The 12537-nt window shown below is 39.9% G+C and overlaps 1 protein-coding gene across 1 annotated transcript in view; it reads left to right on the top strand.

The window, feature by feature from the left end:
• VPS4B (vacuolar protein sorting 4 homolog B) overlaps nucleotides 1-4045 on the top strand; it is a 46014-nt gene extending 41969 nt beyond the window's left edge. The window contains exon 11 of the mRNA XM_019490334.2: nucleotides 1904-4045. Coding sequence (XP_019345879.2) covers nucleotides 1904-2005 — 102 coding nt within the window. The 3' untranslated portion in view covers nucleotides 2006-4045. The remainder of the gene's footprint in view (nucleotides 1-1903) is intronic.
• Nucleotides 4046-12537: the final 8492 nt, after the last annotated feature.

Raw genomic sequence — 12537 nt, 5'->3', positions numbered from 1 at the left:
GTTGTGGTTTAGAGAAGGGTTGTCCAACAGGCAGCCCATGTGCCATGGGCACCCCATGAGCAGTTATGTGCACAGTCTATTCCCCCCCCCCCCCCCCCCCCGAAGCTCTTGCCTGGCTGCCATTGCCTTTACCGTTCCAGTGGCTGAGGTGACCAAGCTTCCTTCTTGCTCCTCTAGCTTTTGCTTCGTGCTTCTGCCTCCACCCTGGGTGGGAGGGGGCCATGGAGCAGGAGAAATCTAGGCTATCAATGTTGAGTAGTTCTGTCCAGCTCAGCTCTGGTGTAGAGAATAATAGTTGTTTTTGCAGGCTAGTGTTTTGAGGGTTGAAATTAATATTAATAACTCTTATTCACAGATTTTTTTAAATTGTGACACAATAGCTTCTGGTCATTTCCAGCAAATGTGGCTAGTGGGAGGTTCTATCCTTCCCCTTCCCTTCTTTCCCCCAGCTCTGCCTCCCCCTCATTATTCTCTAGATCCTTCTCTAATTCAGCCTTGGTCTGTAGGGTAGGAATCTCCTCTATATATTTCAATTCAGTCAATATCACAAGGCTCATTGCGTGTCACTTAGTGCTGTCACTCTTTCCAACAACTGCAGGGTAGAGTGTAAGCAAAAAAAAAAAATTAATCATCATCATGGCTGAGTGGGAAGGGGGAATTGGTGAGATTTTGCTGCAACAATTGCCATGTTGCATCTCTTCCAAAAAACATCTATCGGGTATATCTCAGGAACTTTGTCAAATTTAAATGCTAGGCGGGTGTCATTAGAACCTTTTACTTGAAGTTAAAGTCCTCTCTATTGAGGGAATTTCAGTTAAGATGTTAACAGACTTTGCACTTGTTTCTGCACTTTCTGGATGCACTTGTTTGACGTGGACAGGAAAGTGTTAGACACTAACATAGATAACTGCATGTATATTTTAATGTATCTGAAAAAATATAGGGTCTTATTAAATGTTTCTGTTAGTTGAATGGCACAAACATTTTTGACACTTCTGGTACATCTAGTAGTACAGTTCTGAATGAAGTAAGCAGTAACAAGATCCTGCTTTCTGTATCAGCGTCATATGTATTGGAAGGATGTTTGGGCCTGTTCACTTAGATATTGGGAGAAGAAACTTTCAGCCTAATTAAATCTACCTACATATTATGCTAAGCATAACCTTTGTGACTCCCATTTTGGCTTTAAAATGGCATTGTCACTGAGAACTAAGCAAACAGGCTCTTTTACCATGTGAACTTACTCTCATCACTTGGCAGATGTTTTCCAAATGGGGTAAGCAGGATTAGAGAGATGGTCACAAAAAATCAAATGCTGTAGACCAAGAAAATCCAGAGTATACATAGAGGGAACATGGCTGGATTGAAATTGCACCGATACTGACTGCTGGCGATTTGTTAACTATGTTATTTAACAAGGGAGTTTGCCTATCAGTCATGAATAACTAAACTTTGCTAGAGATCAAGTAAAATATTTGCATTACATACAGACTTGCTTTCTGGAGCATTGTACTGTGCAGTACACAGGAACATCTTTCCTCTCTCAGTAAACATTTTTGCAATTTTAAAATAAGAATAATGAGGAACCGAGACAGAAAACACCGGATTTTTTCTTCCTTTCCAATAAAAATTGTTAAGCCAAATCATGTATAAGGTAGTGGTGGAGTGGATTAAATTTCAGTTCTTAATGGTTTAATTATTGCTGAGATCTTTTTGACCCTTTGTTTTCACAAGATAAAATCTTATCTATGGAAGTGAAAAGTGCTTGTGGAAATGTTTAATCTGGCTTATAATTCTGTGCCTATCTTGATAGAAATGTTTAGTGGGTGTATTTGATTATCATATGTGATACTGTTTAAATTGTGCTTTATAACTACCTTTTGCCTTTTTCCCTTCTTTTTAGGCTGATATGCTCAGGTCATTAGCTAATACAAAACCAACAGTAAATGAACAGGATCTAGAAAAATTGAAGAAGTTTACAGAAGACTTTGGTCAAGAAGGCTAAACCAAAGATCATTGCAGATCATTTGAACTTGTTTTTGCTTTAAATATTTTTGTGTCCTTATTGATGGCACTTCAAATAATTGCCAATTAAATCACTCCCTTCTTACTTTGCACATGGAATAGAAGGTATCTTTGCAAAAAGACCCTAGAGCTTTTGTATTGTACTGTTTCCCTCAAATGTCTATTAAATATCTTCTATTAAGAGGTAAAATTAAGAGTATAATTTTAGGATGATATTGCAAAGCAAGTGATGTGGTAAATTCTATTAAAAATTTAGAACCCCCTTACAACATTAGTTACATTTTAGTAGATGTTAGCTTTTAGATAATTTGTTGTAGACGTGACTGTAAGCTACATGAACTTCCAGTAGGCCCAGTGGAAGATGGCCTCCTTCTCTCTTCCCCTCCCCCCCCCTTTTTTTTTAAGGGGTGAGAGAGGACCCATTTAACTGTCAGGCATTCTCAGTGTCAGTCAGTGTGCGTGCATAATAATGGCTATATTCTCATTTAGAAAAATGCAATACATTTTTCTGCTAAAAAATTGCTGGTGGGGGTTTCCTGTCAAATAAGCACAGAACACTGTGATGGGGAGTAAAGATTTTTGAATTTATATAATGACCAGTACTTTGTTAAATAGTGATATTGACCTAATATTTGCACCTCCCCCATTCTGTTGAAATATTGCCTTAAAACAGCAAGTTGTGGGTTTGTAACCCTGCTAGCTGGTAGGCACCTGTCACTGTGCAGTCTAGCAAAGACACATTAAATGTAAGTATCTTGGAAGAAACTTCACTTAAATTTTTTTTTAATTCAGATTTTTCTGCAGTTTTGACTAAATGTACTGAAACAGTTTTAGAGGACTATCTCAGGAGTTTCTATAGTTGAGGCCAGCAAGTATAGCTAGTTATTAGATGTTGTAAGAGAGGTACTACTGGTATTATCTTTTAATTTTATTATCAGATCCCAAGAAACTGGAGGAGGAAGTAGTAGGAGGTCTGGCCAAAAACTTTAAGGTTATGGTTTAACTTAAAACCTTTCTGATCAGTCCAGGGCATACTGTACATCTGTTCATTGCTTAACTTTCTGGGGTAAGGCTAGCATCTGAGCAAGAAGTCGCAAGGGGTTACTTCCATGGTTGTGTGGGGTTTTTTTGTTTTGTTTTTTTTTTAAAGGAGTTTGAATTTTAAGATATGTTTGAATGTAACTTACAGCATTATAATGTCAGCAATGAGTTGTGCCTTGTAAGTTTGCACTGGCTGTAGATATAAAAGAGCATTTAGATATCTATAGTACAATACATTCCATTAATATTGTAAATTTCTCTCATGCATATATATGCTTTGTTTAAACTAACTTGCATTTAAATAAATTTGCACATTTCATATATATATATATATATATATATATATATATATATACACACATACATACATACTATATGGCCACCTTTTTGATGGGTTTTGGTTTTCTTTTATGTACATATTTGTGTACTTTACAAATCATTAAGACTGGTGAAATTTTGCTGTACTTGAATGAAGTAAAATGTCCTAGTACATTATTGGACACGTTCTTTGAGTTTTTCTTCAATGTTCAATCTTCAAAGGGGCCCTGGACAAGTTTTCTATTACATCTCATAGATGCAATTTACTACTGGATATTAAACTTAGGAACAGTTAACTTTTCTGCAGTATGATATTATACAGAAGTAATCGGGTAAAGATTTCTCTTGTAAGCCACATAATACCAAGAGTTTATTTCTAGTGTTGCATACACCCACTATTCCTTCCTATGTATACTCAGCTGTGACACGCATGCCTTGGCTTTCTATTGCACCTTGTGTTCATAATTCCAAATATTTGCAACTTTGATTTAATTTGAAACTAAGGTCCCTATTGTAATAATCCTAGGGTTCTCAGAGATTTATCCTTGGGGAGACCCATTTATTCTGGATCACCATTAGCGGGTCACCATTAGTTCAACTCTGTTAATCCCTTAATCTTGTTTAATGCGTTAGAATAAAAATGCATACCTGTCAAACTTGAGTAACCTTTTGTTTGCTCAGTTGTGGGAAAGGTTCTGTATGTAATATTTTGCTGTATCTGTAAACAGCTCGGGTGTTCTGTTGTAAAAAATGAAAATGGATTTAAGCAATATGGGGTAGATTGGCAAAGTTGGCATTATATAGATATGTCCAGCTAGTGTGTGATATACATCTCACGCTGTCTATATATCTGTATATCACACAGTAGCTGGACTCTTCAATCCTCAGAAAAAAACCCACTGGCATGTAATGTGTGGGAAATAATATTGCAAATAAACAGTAGTGTTCAAAGTATCAGACTTCAACCTACAGAAATAACTTTTCAGTGATTTTTTTTTTTTTTTTCTAGAAGGAAATATTGGAAGAAATGAAACATAAGATTTCAAAATGTAATCAGCTGATTTTAATTTTGTGAAGTACAAATAAGGAATAAAACAATATTTTTGTGTTTCTTAAGCTTTCAGTTTTAAACTACAGGTTCATAGCTAAAGTAACTTTAAGTCTATGAAGGATTATGTTTGATTGCTTAGACTATTAGAAGTTAAAGTTCTCCATGTGCTAGGAAAGATAATTGACCATACATCCAACATAAGGTATGAAGTATGACTTGATTTAGCTTCATATTAACATACAAGACAGTCTTAGACTTGGTATAATTCAAACTTCAGTGGTCAATTCATTTGGAATACCTCATTTATTTTTTTTCACAGAAGATCTTTTCCCTCAAATGGAACAGTGCGCTTAGTGAAATAAGGTTGGTTTGTTCTCTGTTAAATTGGTTGGTATGGAACACATTCATTAAATTAAGCTGTACTAAATACTTGTAACCACTCCAACAGCTTTTGGGGGGCTCCATTGAATAAGATGGGTTTCATGGAAAAATATGTGGTCATGTAATTTGAAGACAGTATCATAATGTAGATGCAAAAAGGAGTGCACTTAAGATTGTCCAGATGACCTGAATTCTAAATTTGCAAACCTTGGGGTACCTTATGTTGTGACTTGAATATGTGTTAATACAGTTGGTTTTTGTGTTTCCCTGCAGCCTTTTACACTCAGATATTTTTCAAGGTGCAATAAGTGGGTTATTATTCACTAGTCATAAAAGCAAATGAAAATGATCCTAAAAATTGGACAGCGTTTTAGGGTTTTGAACATTTAACAGGAACAAAATTGGTGAAGTAGTAACACATTCAACTACCACAAAATGTTGGCTCAAATTTGTGTATTAGTACTTTAGAAGCAAGCTAGTATGTTTTTATGGAATACCATATTTTCTATCATACCATGCACCCCCAAATAAGATGCACTTTGTTTTGGGAAGGCAAATTAAAGACAGATTTTCTTCAAGAGTTGTGGCTGAATGAGGCTGCATGAAGCAGGAGTAGAGTCTACTCTTCGGCATCACTTGCTCTTTCTGTGCAAAGTTTGCTGCTCAAATTTTAACTCCATAATAACTGCTGTGGTATTGGTGTCTGCTTTGCAAAAAACCTGCTACAAATTTGGCAGCAACTGAGTCTCCCCTTCCTTTCCCAGGAAGGGAAAAGAGGGCAACACAGCTCCCTAAGGCCATTATGGCATCTCCATGGCCTCAATTCTAGCATGAACATCTCCATTTACAACACACACCCTCCAGTTCTAGATTGAAGGTTTTCTGAAAAGCTGACAGTGTAGTATGTGAATGAATATGGTCATACTAAAAGTTTTAAAGAATGGTTTGGAAATCCAAAAACAGACTTACTGTAGACTGGAGGTCTGAATTTTCTACATACAGCTGTGTATAGCCAACTTCTTATCCTTTTGATCATCTTCCCAGGAGACTCTACCTACCAGTTCCCTGAGTTTTGTTGTGGGTCTGGTTTGGTTGGTTGGTTGTTTTAATTCTGCTCTCTCTTTTTCGTAGAATGCTGAGCTTTGTATTATCACTTCTACTCAAGTTACTTTCCACTACTTAAGATTTTCATCCAGTTCCACCCTGCTGGAACCGAATCTAAAAGCAGATTTCCCCTATATTTTCTTCTATTTTCTCTTCTACTTCCTTGTTCCCAGTATGTTCCAGGAACTTTTAATAGACTATCTAGGTTAGGGGTGTTAGAATTCAACTGGGCCCATGGGCCAGATGAGTGGTGTGGGGTTGGTCCATGAGCTGGATAAATTGGTGCATGGCTGGCCCTGGAGACCAGATTGGGCCTACAGACCCAGGCTGGATCCAGCATATGGCACTCAACCAAGCCAATCTGGGACTGCACTGCATTCAGCAGTCAGTCCAAGACCCATTCTGCATGTAGCACCTGACCCAAATCAGCTGGGGCAGGCACCATGTATGCAATGTGGGGCAGCACTAGAGCTAGATAATGGTGTTCTGCAGGCTGTATTTTTGACACCCCTGTTCTAGGGGCATGTGCCCTATCACCTTGATGTTTCTGGTCAAAGATGCACTTGATTATGCCCTACCTCCTCATCCCCGCTCCTTTGGCTCCTATACAGCAAGCCCAGAAATGCAGCAGGGAAGCCAATCTGTGTGTACTCTCCTACAGCCACTTTCAGGATCTATCTTCAGTGTGCTTGACACATTTCTTCCCCTCCTCCCATCTAAATACCATTTCTTTTGACTCTTCACTTGCTGTGCTGTAGATGCATTGAGTAAGTGAACTCCAACCTGAGGAATTTTCATCCGATAGTCTGACCATGATGCTATCAAAGAATAAATTTCTCTGAGACTTGTGAGCACATGCCCCTGTTTTGAGTGCAAGGCCATAATTTCTTTCTCTGTTCTCTTCCCTTGCCTACCCAGATGGATTTAAGCAATATGGAATAGATTGGCAAAGCTGGCATTAAGTTATCTGCCCCACCTTCTTTAATCATAAACTGTAAAGTAGGGCCAATCTTTTCAAAGATGTAATATGTGCTTTGCAATTTTATTAACTTCATAAACCAGAATTCCCTCTCAATCATTTCCCAGTGATCTATGAGATTGTAGGTGACAATTACTAGAGATCTCTATTCTGGACAATTCCCCCTTGCACATCCTCTATCTGTCTACCCTCTCAGACCAATCTAGGTAAAGTGGGAATTGGAGCAGCCACTGCTTCCCATGTCTTCCCCAGAGCAAAATCTCCCCGATCTGGAGAAGGCATGGAGACCAGGGCAGAGGGGGCAGGTGCAGGCTAAATGCCTATACTGTTCCTTCTTCTGGAAAAATTTTAGCTGTGGGAACATCTCAGAAATGTCCACTGCTGGAAATGAATGCATTTTCAAGCCTTAGTTACAATATGCTGTCATTAGCACTGGTAGAGGATACAGATGCTCCCTTCCCCCTCCCCTCCTTGACTGACTGATCTGCTCTTACTATGACTAGAGACCACTGATGGTCTCTGGTCTTGGGCTGCCTGCAAGTCCCACTGGTAGGCAAGCAGCCCCAGCAGTTTTTCCTCAGGGCTTCTGTGGGGCTTTTCCTTGGGGTCCTGCAGCCAATAAATTGGCTTTTGCTTGTGTTTTTAATTGCAGGGAAGGAACTTCTCACCATGACTGTCAGAGCATGGGTAAGAGCCTATCCTCTAGCACCCCTGACAGCACTGTGGGGGGGCCCTGGCCTAGACCAAAACACCAGGAAGGGGGGCAGTTACATGGCCAGCAGAGCTAGAGTTCTTCCAGTGGCATCACCCTATTTGATCTAACTGGATCAGCAAGACTGAGCAAGGAGCCGCGTGCCTTTCCAGGGAGCCAGCCACTCCCTCTCGCTTCCTCCCTCCCTCTTGAATGTGGGAGCTTGAGGGATGCTGGTGGGCAGGAATACCTGTCCAAACATTACATTTGTGGTGGATATGCCATTTTGGGAAAACATCTGCCATTTTATTTTATCCCATGACAAACAGTTTAAAGAGTTAGGTCACTGTTGCAGGAAACTGGCATATGGATCACAAGAAAAGTAACGTTTGCCAGGATCCACCCTGTATTTTCTTTTTCCCCTGTACTATCTTGAGTGCGACCTGAAGAATATTCTGCATTTGAAAGGTTGTGTAACTCTATCCCAGCTAAACAGTTGGTCCAATAAAAAAATACAGCCCTAAGAAATACTTGCCTCACAAATAATTTCTGCACCATCACAGCTACAACATCACTCTTACACTTCCAATTCATGACAGATTCCTTGTCTTTAACTCCCCTAATATCCTGGTTGCAGTTTGTCTGTCAGCTTTTCCATTACAAGTACCAGTTCATGTACTTGGCAGCTATAATTCCCATAAAGTGGCAAGTTCTTGCAGAGAGGATGACAAAGGCCACACTAGTGAAAACTTGCTATGGCTCTTAAGTGCCAAAAAAGCAAATATTTTCTTTTTGACCTTCTCTATCTTTGCCCCTTCTTTAGAATTTACCTCTGATTAAAACGAAAAAAGATGTCTTTACAAGCACATATGTTATATTGTCTTTTATGTGGGTATGTATATATCCACATTAATAACCCTAAATTCATCTATATAATGAAGGAATGAGGCCGTGGAGCATCAATAACATGTATTTGGAACCATATGGCATAGGAAATCAAAATCGCCCTATTTAGTCCTGTTACAGTTAGCTTTCAGTATGTACAATTCAGTGTCCACAGATCTTTGATTCAGAATGTGCATTCTGGTCTAGGCCTGCATATTGCAGTGGATCCCAAAGAGAGCATTACATTTTATTTCCATGCAAGGCTAGCTACCCCACCTTTGAGAGGGTATCTTGACAGACAGCGATGTCTTCTTCCCAGTCCATCAGTTTTACTTCTGAAGCAGCAATAGTTGATAATATTCTTAAAAAGCATTGCGCAAGGTGAGGAATATTGTCATTTTCAATTTTTGCACCTGAGATCTTCCATAGAGTGATTACTTAGGCTGTTTTCTATTCTGATTCTCTGGATTGTTAAGTGTTTCACCTTATTCTGGGGCCATTGGTGTTTGACTTTCAACTACCACAGATATCAACTGAGTTTAAAAAAAAAAAAAAAGTGTTTGTACAGAATCTACAAATACTGACATCAGTGTCAGCATTGGTAGAAGGTGCAGAACTCTAGAGCTCTTGGTTCTAAGAAATTGGGGGGGGAAAATATCTTTTGCGATTTCTTAGTTGGTCTAATAAAAGGCATCATCTCTGAACCAAAAGTTCTAGAGTTTTTTTCATTTCTTTTTGGTCTCAGACTACCACAGCTACCAAATACATCCCTGAAACTTGGTGAAAGGTGTACATTTTTGTCTTTCCACCTTTTAAAACATGTTTATTCCATGCTTACACAACATCTGACAAAGTAGGTCACCTACAAAATCTTAACATGTTTCTGAATGAGTTAGTCTCTAAGGTGCCGCCCTGCCTTCTGTCTGATTCTAGACTAACATGCCTAACTGCCTTTCTTTGTGCCTAAGTAAATAAACATTGGAGAGGGACAATTCATCTTGTCACTTACAAGAGAAAATGGTTTGATAATGGATTTTTCCCTTTACTGACATTTAAGCAGCAATCTCTACCTGCCTTATTCTTTTAATGCAGGGGTAGGCAACCCCCGGCATGTGCGCCAGCGAATGGCATGCAAAAGCATTTTTCTTGGCACACGTGCCTCATGGCAGATAGCAGGGGAGCCGCAAGGGACCTGATCCTTGTTGTGACAGTGCAGCTCCAGCTCCTTCCCTGCCATCCACCTTCCACATGTGCATCTGCATATGCACTTGCCACCGGCAACAAGCCAGACCGGGACTCCTTAGATCCTGGTGGAGCTGCTTGCAGCCTCTCTGCTACCTGCTGTGAGCTGCCCAAGCTCTATGGCAGGCAGCAGGGGGCTGCCCAGAGTCTGGCCCAGCTTTGACAGGCAACTGGGAGGCTGCAAGCAGCTGCACTGGGGTCTGCGGAGCCCTGGCCCAGCTCATTGCTGGTGGTGAGTTCACATGTGCCTTGGGGTAGGTGGCAAGGAAGGGGCCAGGGCTGTGCTCTCACAGCAAGGATCAGGCCCCTTGTGGCTCACCTGCTGTCTGCCTCTGGCATACCAACATTTTACAAGCCAAGGTTGTGGACGTTGCTGTTAATGTGCTTTTAATGTGTTAATGTGCTTTTTTAAATTAATTTTTCTTCCTCGCTTTCTTCTTTCCAATTATTCTGTCTTCTAGCTTCATTTTCTACTGTTGCCTCCATGCTTCTGTTTCATTTTCTCGATTTTTTTTTTTTCTTTTCTTTCTTTTTTATGCTATATAGTTGGTCCGATAAAGGTTATCGCCAAAAAAACCTTTGCTTCTCTCAAAATTCCTAGCCCACTACACCTACAGCAGTACTCCAACCCATTCTCTTATAAGGCAGAAAAAAGGAAAAAGATAAACAGGGAAATCTCTGTATTGTTTTATCCTTCAGCTTTATTTCAAAGTGAAAGATTTTGTTTTTCTTTTTCCTATTGCTATATTTTTTTCCTTCTTTTTCTATTGAACTACAAGCTGTGAACAGAAAACTAGAAAAAAGAAAACTATTTTGTTTTGGTTTGTGTTAACTTTTTTTCTTTCAGAGTTGCAGGGCAAACAGGTACTTGAAATCTGCTCCTAGTCATTAATTAACAGCAGCAAATGTAATGCTGCTGATTTGTTTTTCTACCCACTTCTATTCTATACAGGCTGTTAGTGGTATCAATTGTTGCAGAGTGGAAACAGGTAAATGAGAATTGTAAGCAGCTCTTGCTGTTGTTGTATATAATACCAATACTAGTACTGCATTGGGAGGGAACTGTTTACAGTACAGTCCCTGGCTTCCTACCTCTTCGTGTTTAGGTTCCCGGTTGGAGGAGGGTGAGTAAATAAGCTGTAAGAGTCTCTGAATCAATTCCCACTTCAATTAGGTAGAAGCAGCTTCTAGTCAGTGGATACTGATCCCTGCCATGCAATCTTCAGTAACCAAGATCCATGTTGTATAACTGGAACTAGGAATAAGTATGTTCTTGCCAGCTCTCTAGGTATTAAACTGTTGCTACAAGGAAAAGGAAGGAAATTTAACGCTTGTCAAAAACCTGAGTGAACAAAGCCAGCTGAATCTTTTTTTGGAAAAAAGACTTTTTGCGAACTTGGCAAACAACTGGGAGAAATAGTAGTACTAGTGCTTCCAAGATTTCCAAAATATCTAACTGCAAAGACCGCGGAACATTTGGAGAGGCTGGCATGAAACCACATGGAGAATGAGTAGTAACCAGTTCCAGAGACACAGGAAAATACATTCTAGTAGGACAAGGGTGGCAATCTCCAGCCCACCAATTAATCCTATCCTGGCCCAGCCCTGGCTGCAGCAGAGCAGAGTGACATGAGACACAGCCCTCCCTCCTTAGGCTCTCAGTGGTGGCTGACGGGCCAGATAGGATCAATTGGTACACCCAAGCCCTCAACAGCTCACCAAAACTCATGAAGTGGCCCTTCAGTTCAAATAATTGCCCACCCCTGTAGTAGAAGCATGAGGACAACTGGTGGTTTCTAGGCAATTTGGAAATTTTAAGAGTACAGTAATACACACAAGAATGTCAGCTGGAAAAGGCAGGTTTTCTTTACAAAAAAAACAAAACAACTATTTGATGCGACCACAGACTTTTGAGATCAATCATAGGATTTCTTAGAGATGTTTTATTGAACCAACTGCATAGCTAGAATAGAGTTACAGGCTTTTTTGAATGCAAGTTCTTTTTCAAGTCTGAGGAATAGAACTCAGCACAGTACAGTAAAAAAAGAAAACAATTGGAAGAGGTAGGAAAAAGCAATTTCCAGAGGTAGCAGACAAACAATTAGACGAAGAAAAGAAGTTGAGTACTGGAAGATCAAGGCCTGTCAAAAGGCAGAAGAAGCCATTCTTTCCTTCCATGCATAAGAATAATTCAGGATCGGGTCAGTTTCTTATGTTCTATAAAAACCAACATCAGTGTTGAGCCTTTGGTTTTTAGTGTCCAGCCAGCTTGTGCATTTTTGTTCCCGTATTTGCCCTGCCCTTTAAAGATGTTAGGTGTATTTGCCTTGAGCACAAAGATAGTGAGGTCAGAGAGGGAATGGTGGTTCTGTGAGAAATGTGCTCCTAACAGTTTGTGTGTGCATGTTCTTTATAATTTTTTTCTGTGAGAATTCCTTTGGGTGCATAGTTGTGTTTAGTTTTAGCTATGTAGTTGCCATGAAGGTATAGTGCTTTGGATCAGATATCACATGTGTAGGAACCATGGATTTTACTGGCTTTGTTATGGGGTTGTTGATTGTAGTAACAGTCAAGATGTGTTAGTTATCAGGTTAAGCATTTCTTGCTGTAACACGGTGAATATTAATCCTGTTCCTAAAGAGGGTTTGCCAAGGTGAGGTGAGTGATCAGGTGGGGAATGCGGGTCAAAGACGGGGCAAGGGCAGTTTAGCACAGGGACTTGGTCTGGGAGCACACCAGGAAGCAATCACAGTGTAGTGATCACACCAGTGGCTGGTGGGGATAGATAAAACAGACTAGGAAAGGAGCAGTTCTTTGCCC

Source organism: Alligator mississippiensis, chromosome 3 (assembly GCF_030867095.1).
Source record: "Alligator mississippiensis isolate rAllMis1 chromosome 3, rAllMis1, whole genome shotgun sequence".
NCBI classification, from domain to species: Eukaryota; Metazoa; Chordata; order Crocodylia; family Alligatoridae; genus Alligator; species Alligator mississippiensis.
The sequence above is the reverse complement of the archived record's forward strand: the minus strand, read 5'-3'. Positions and strand labels throughout refer to the sequence as shown.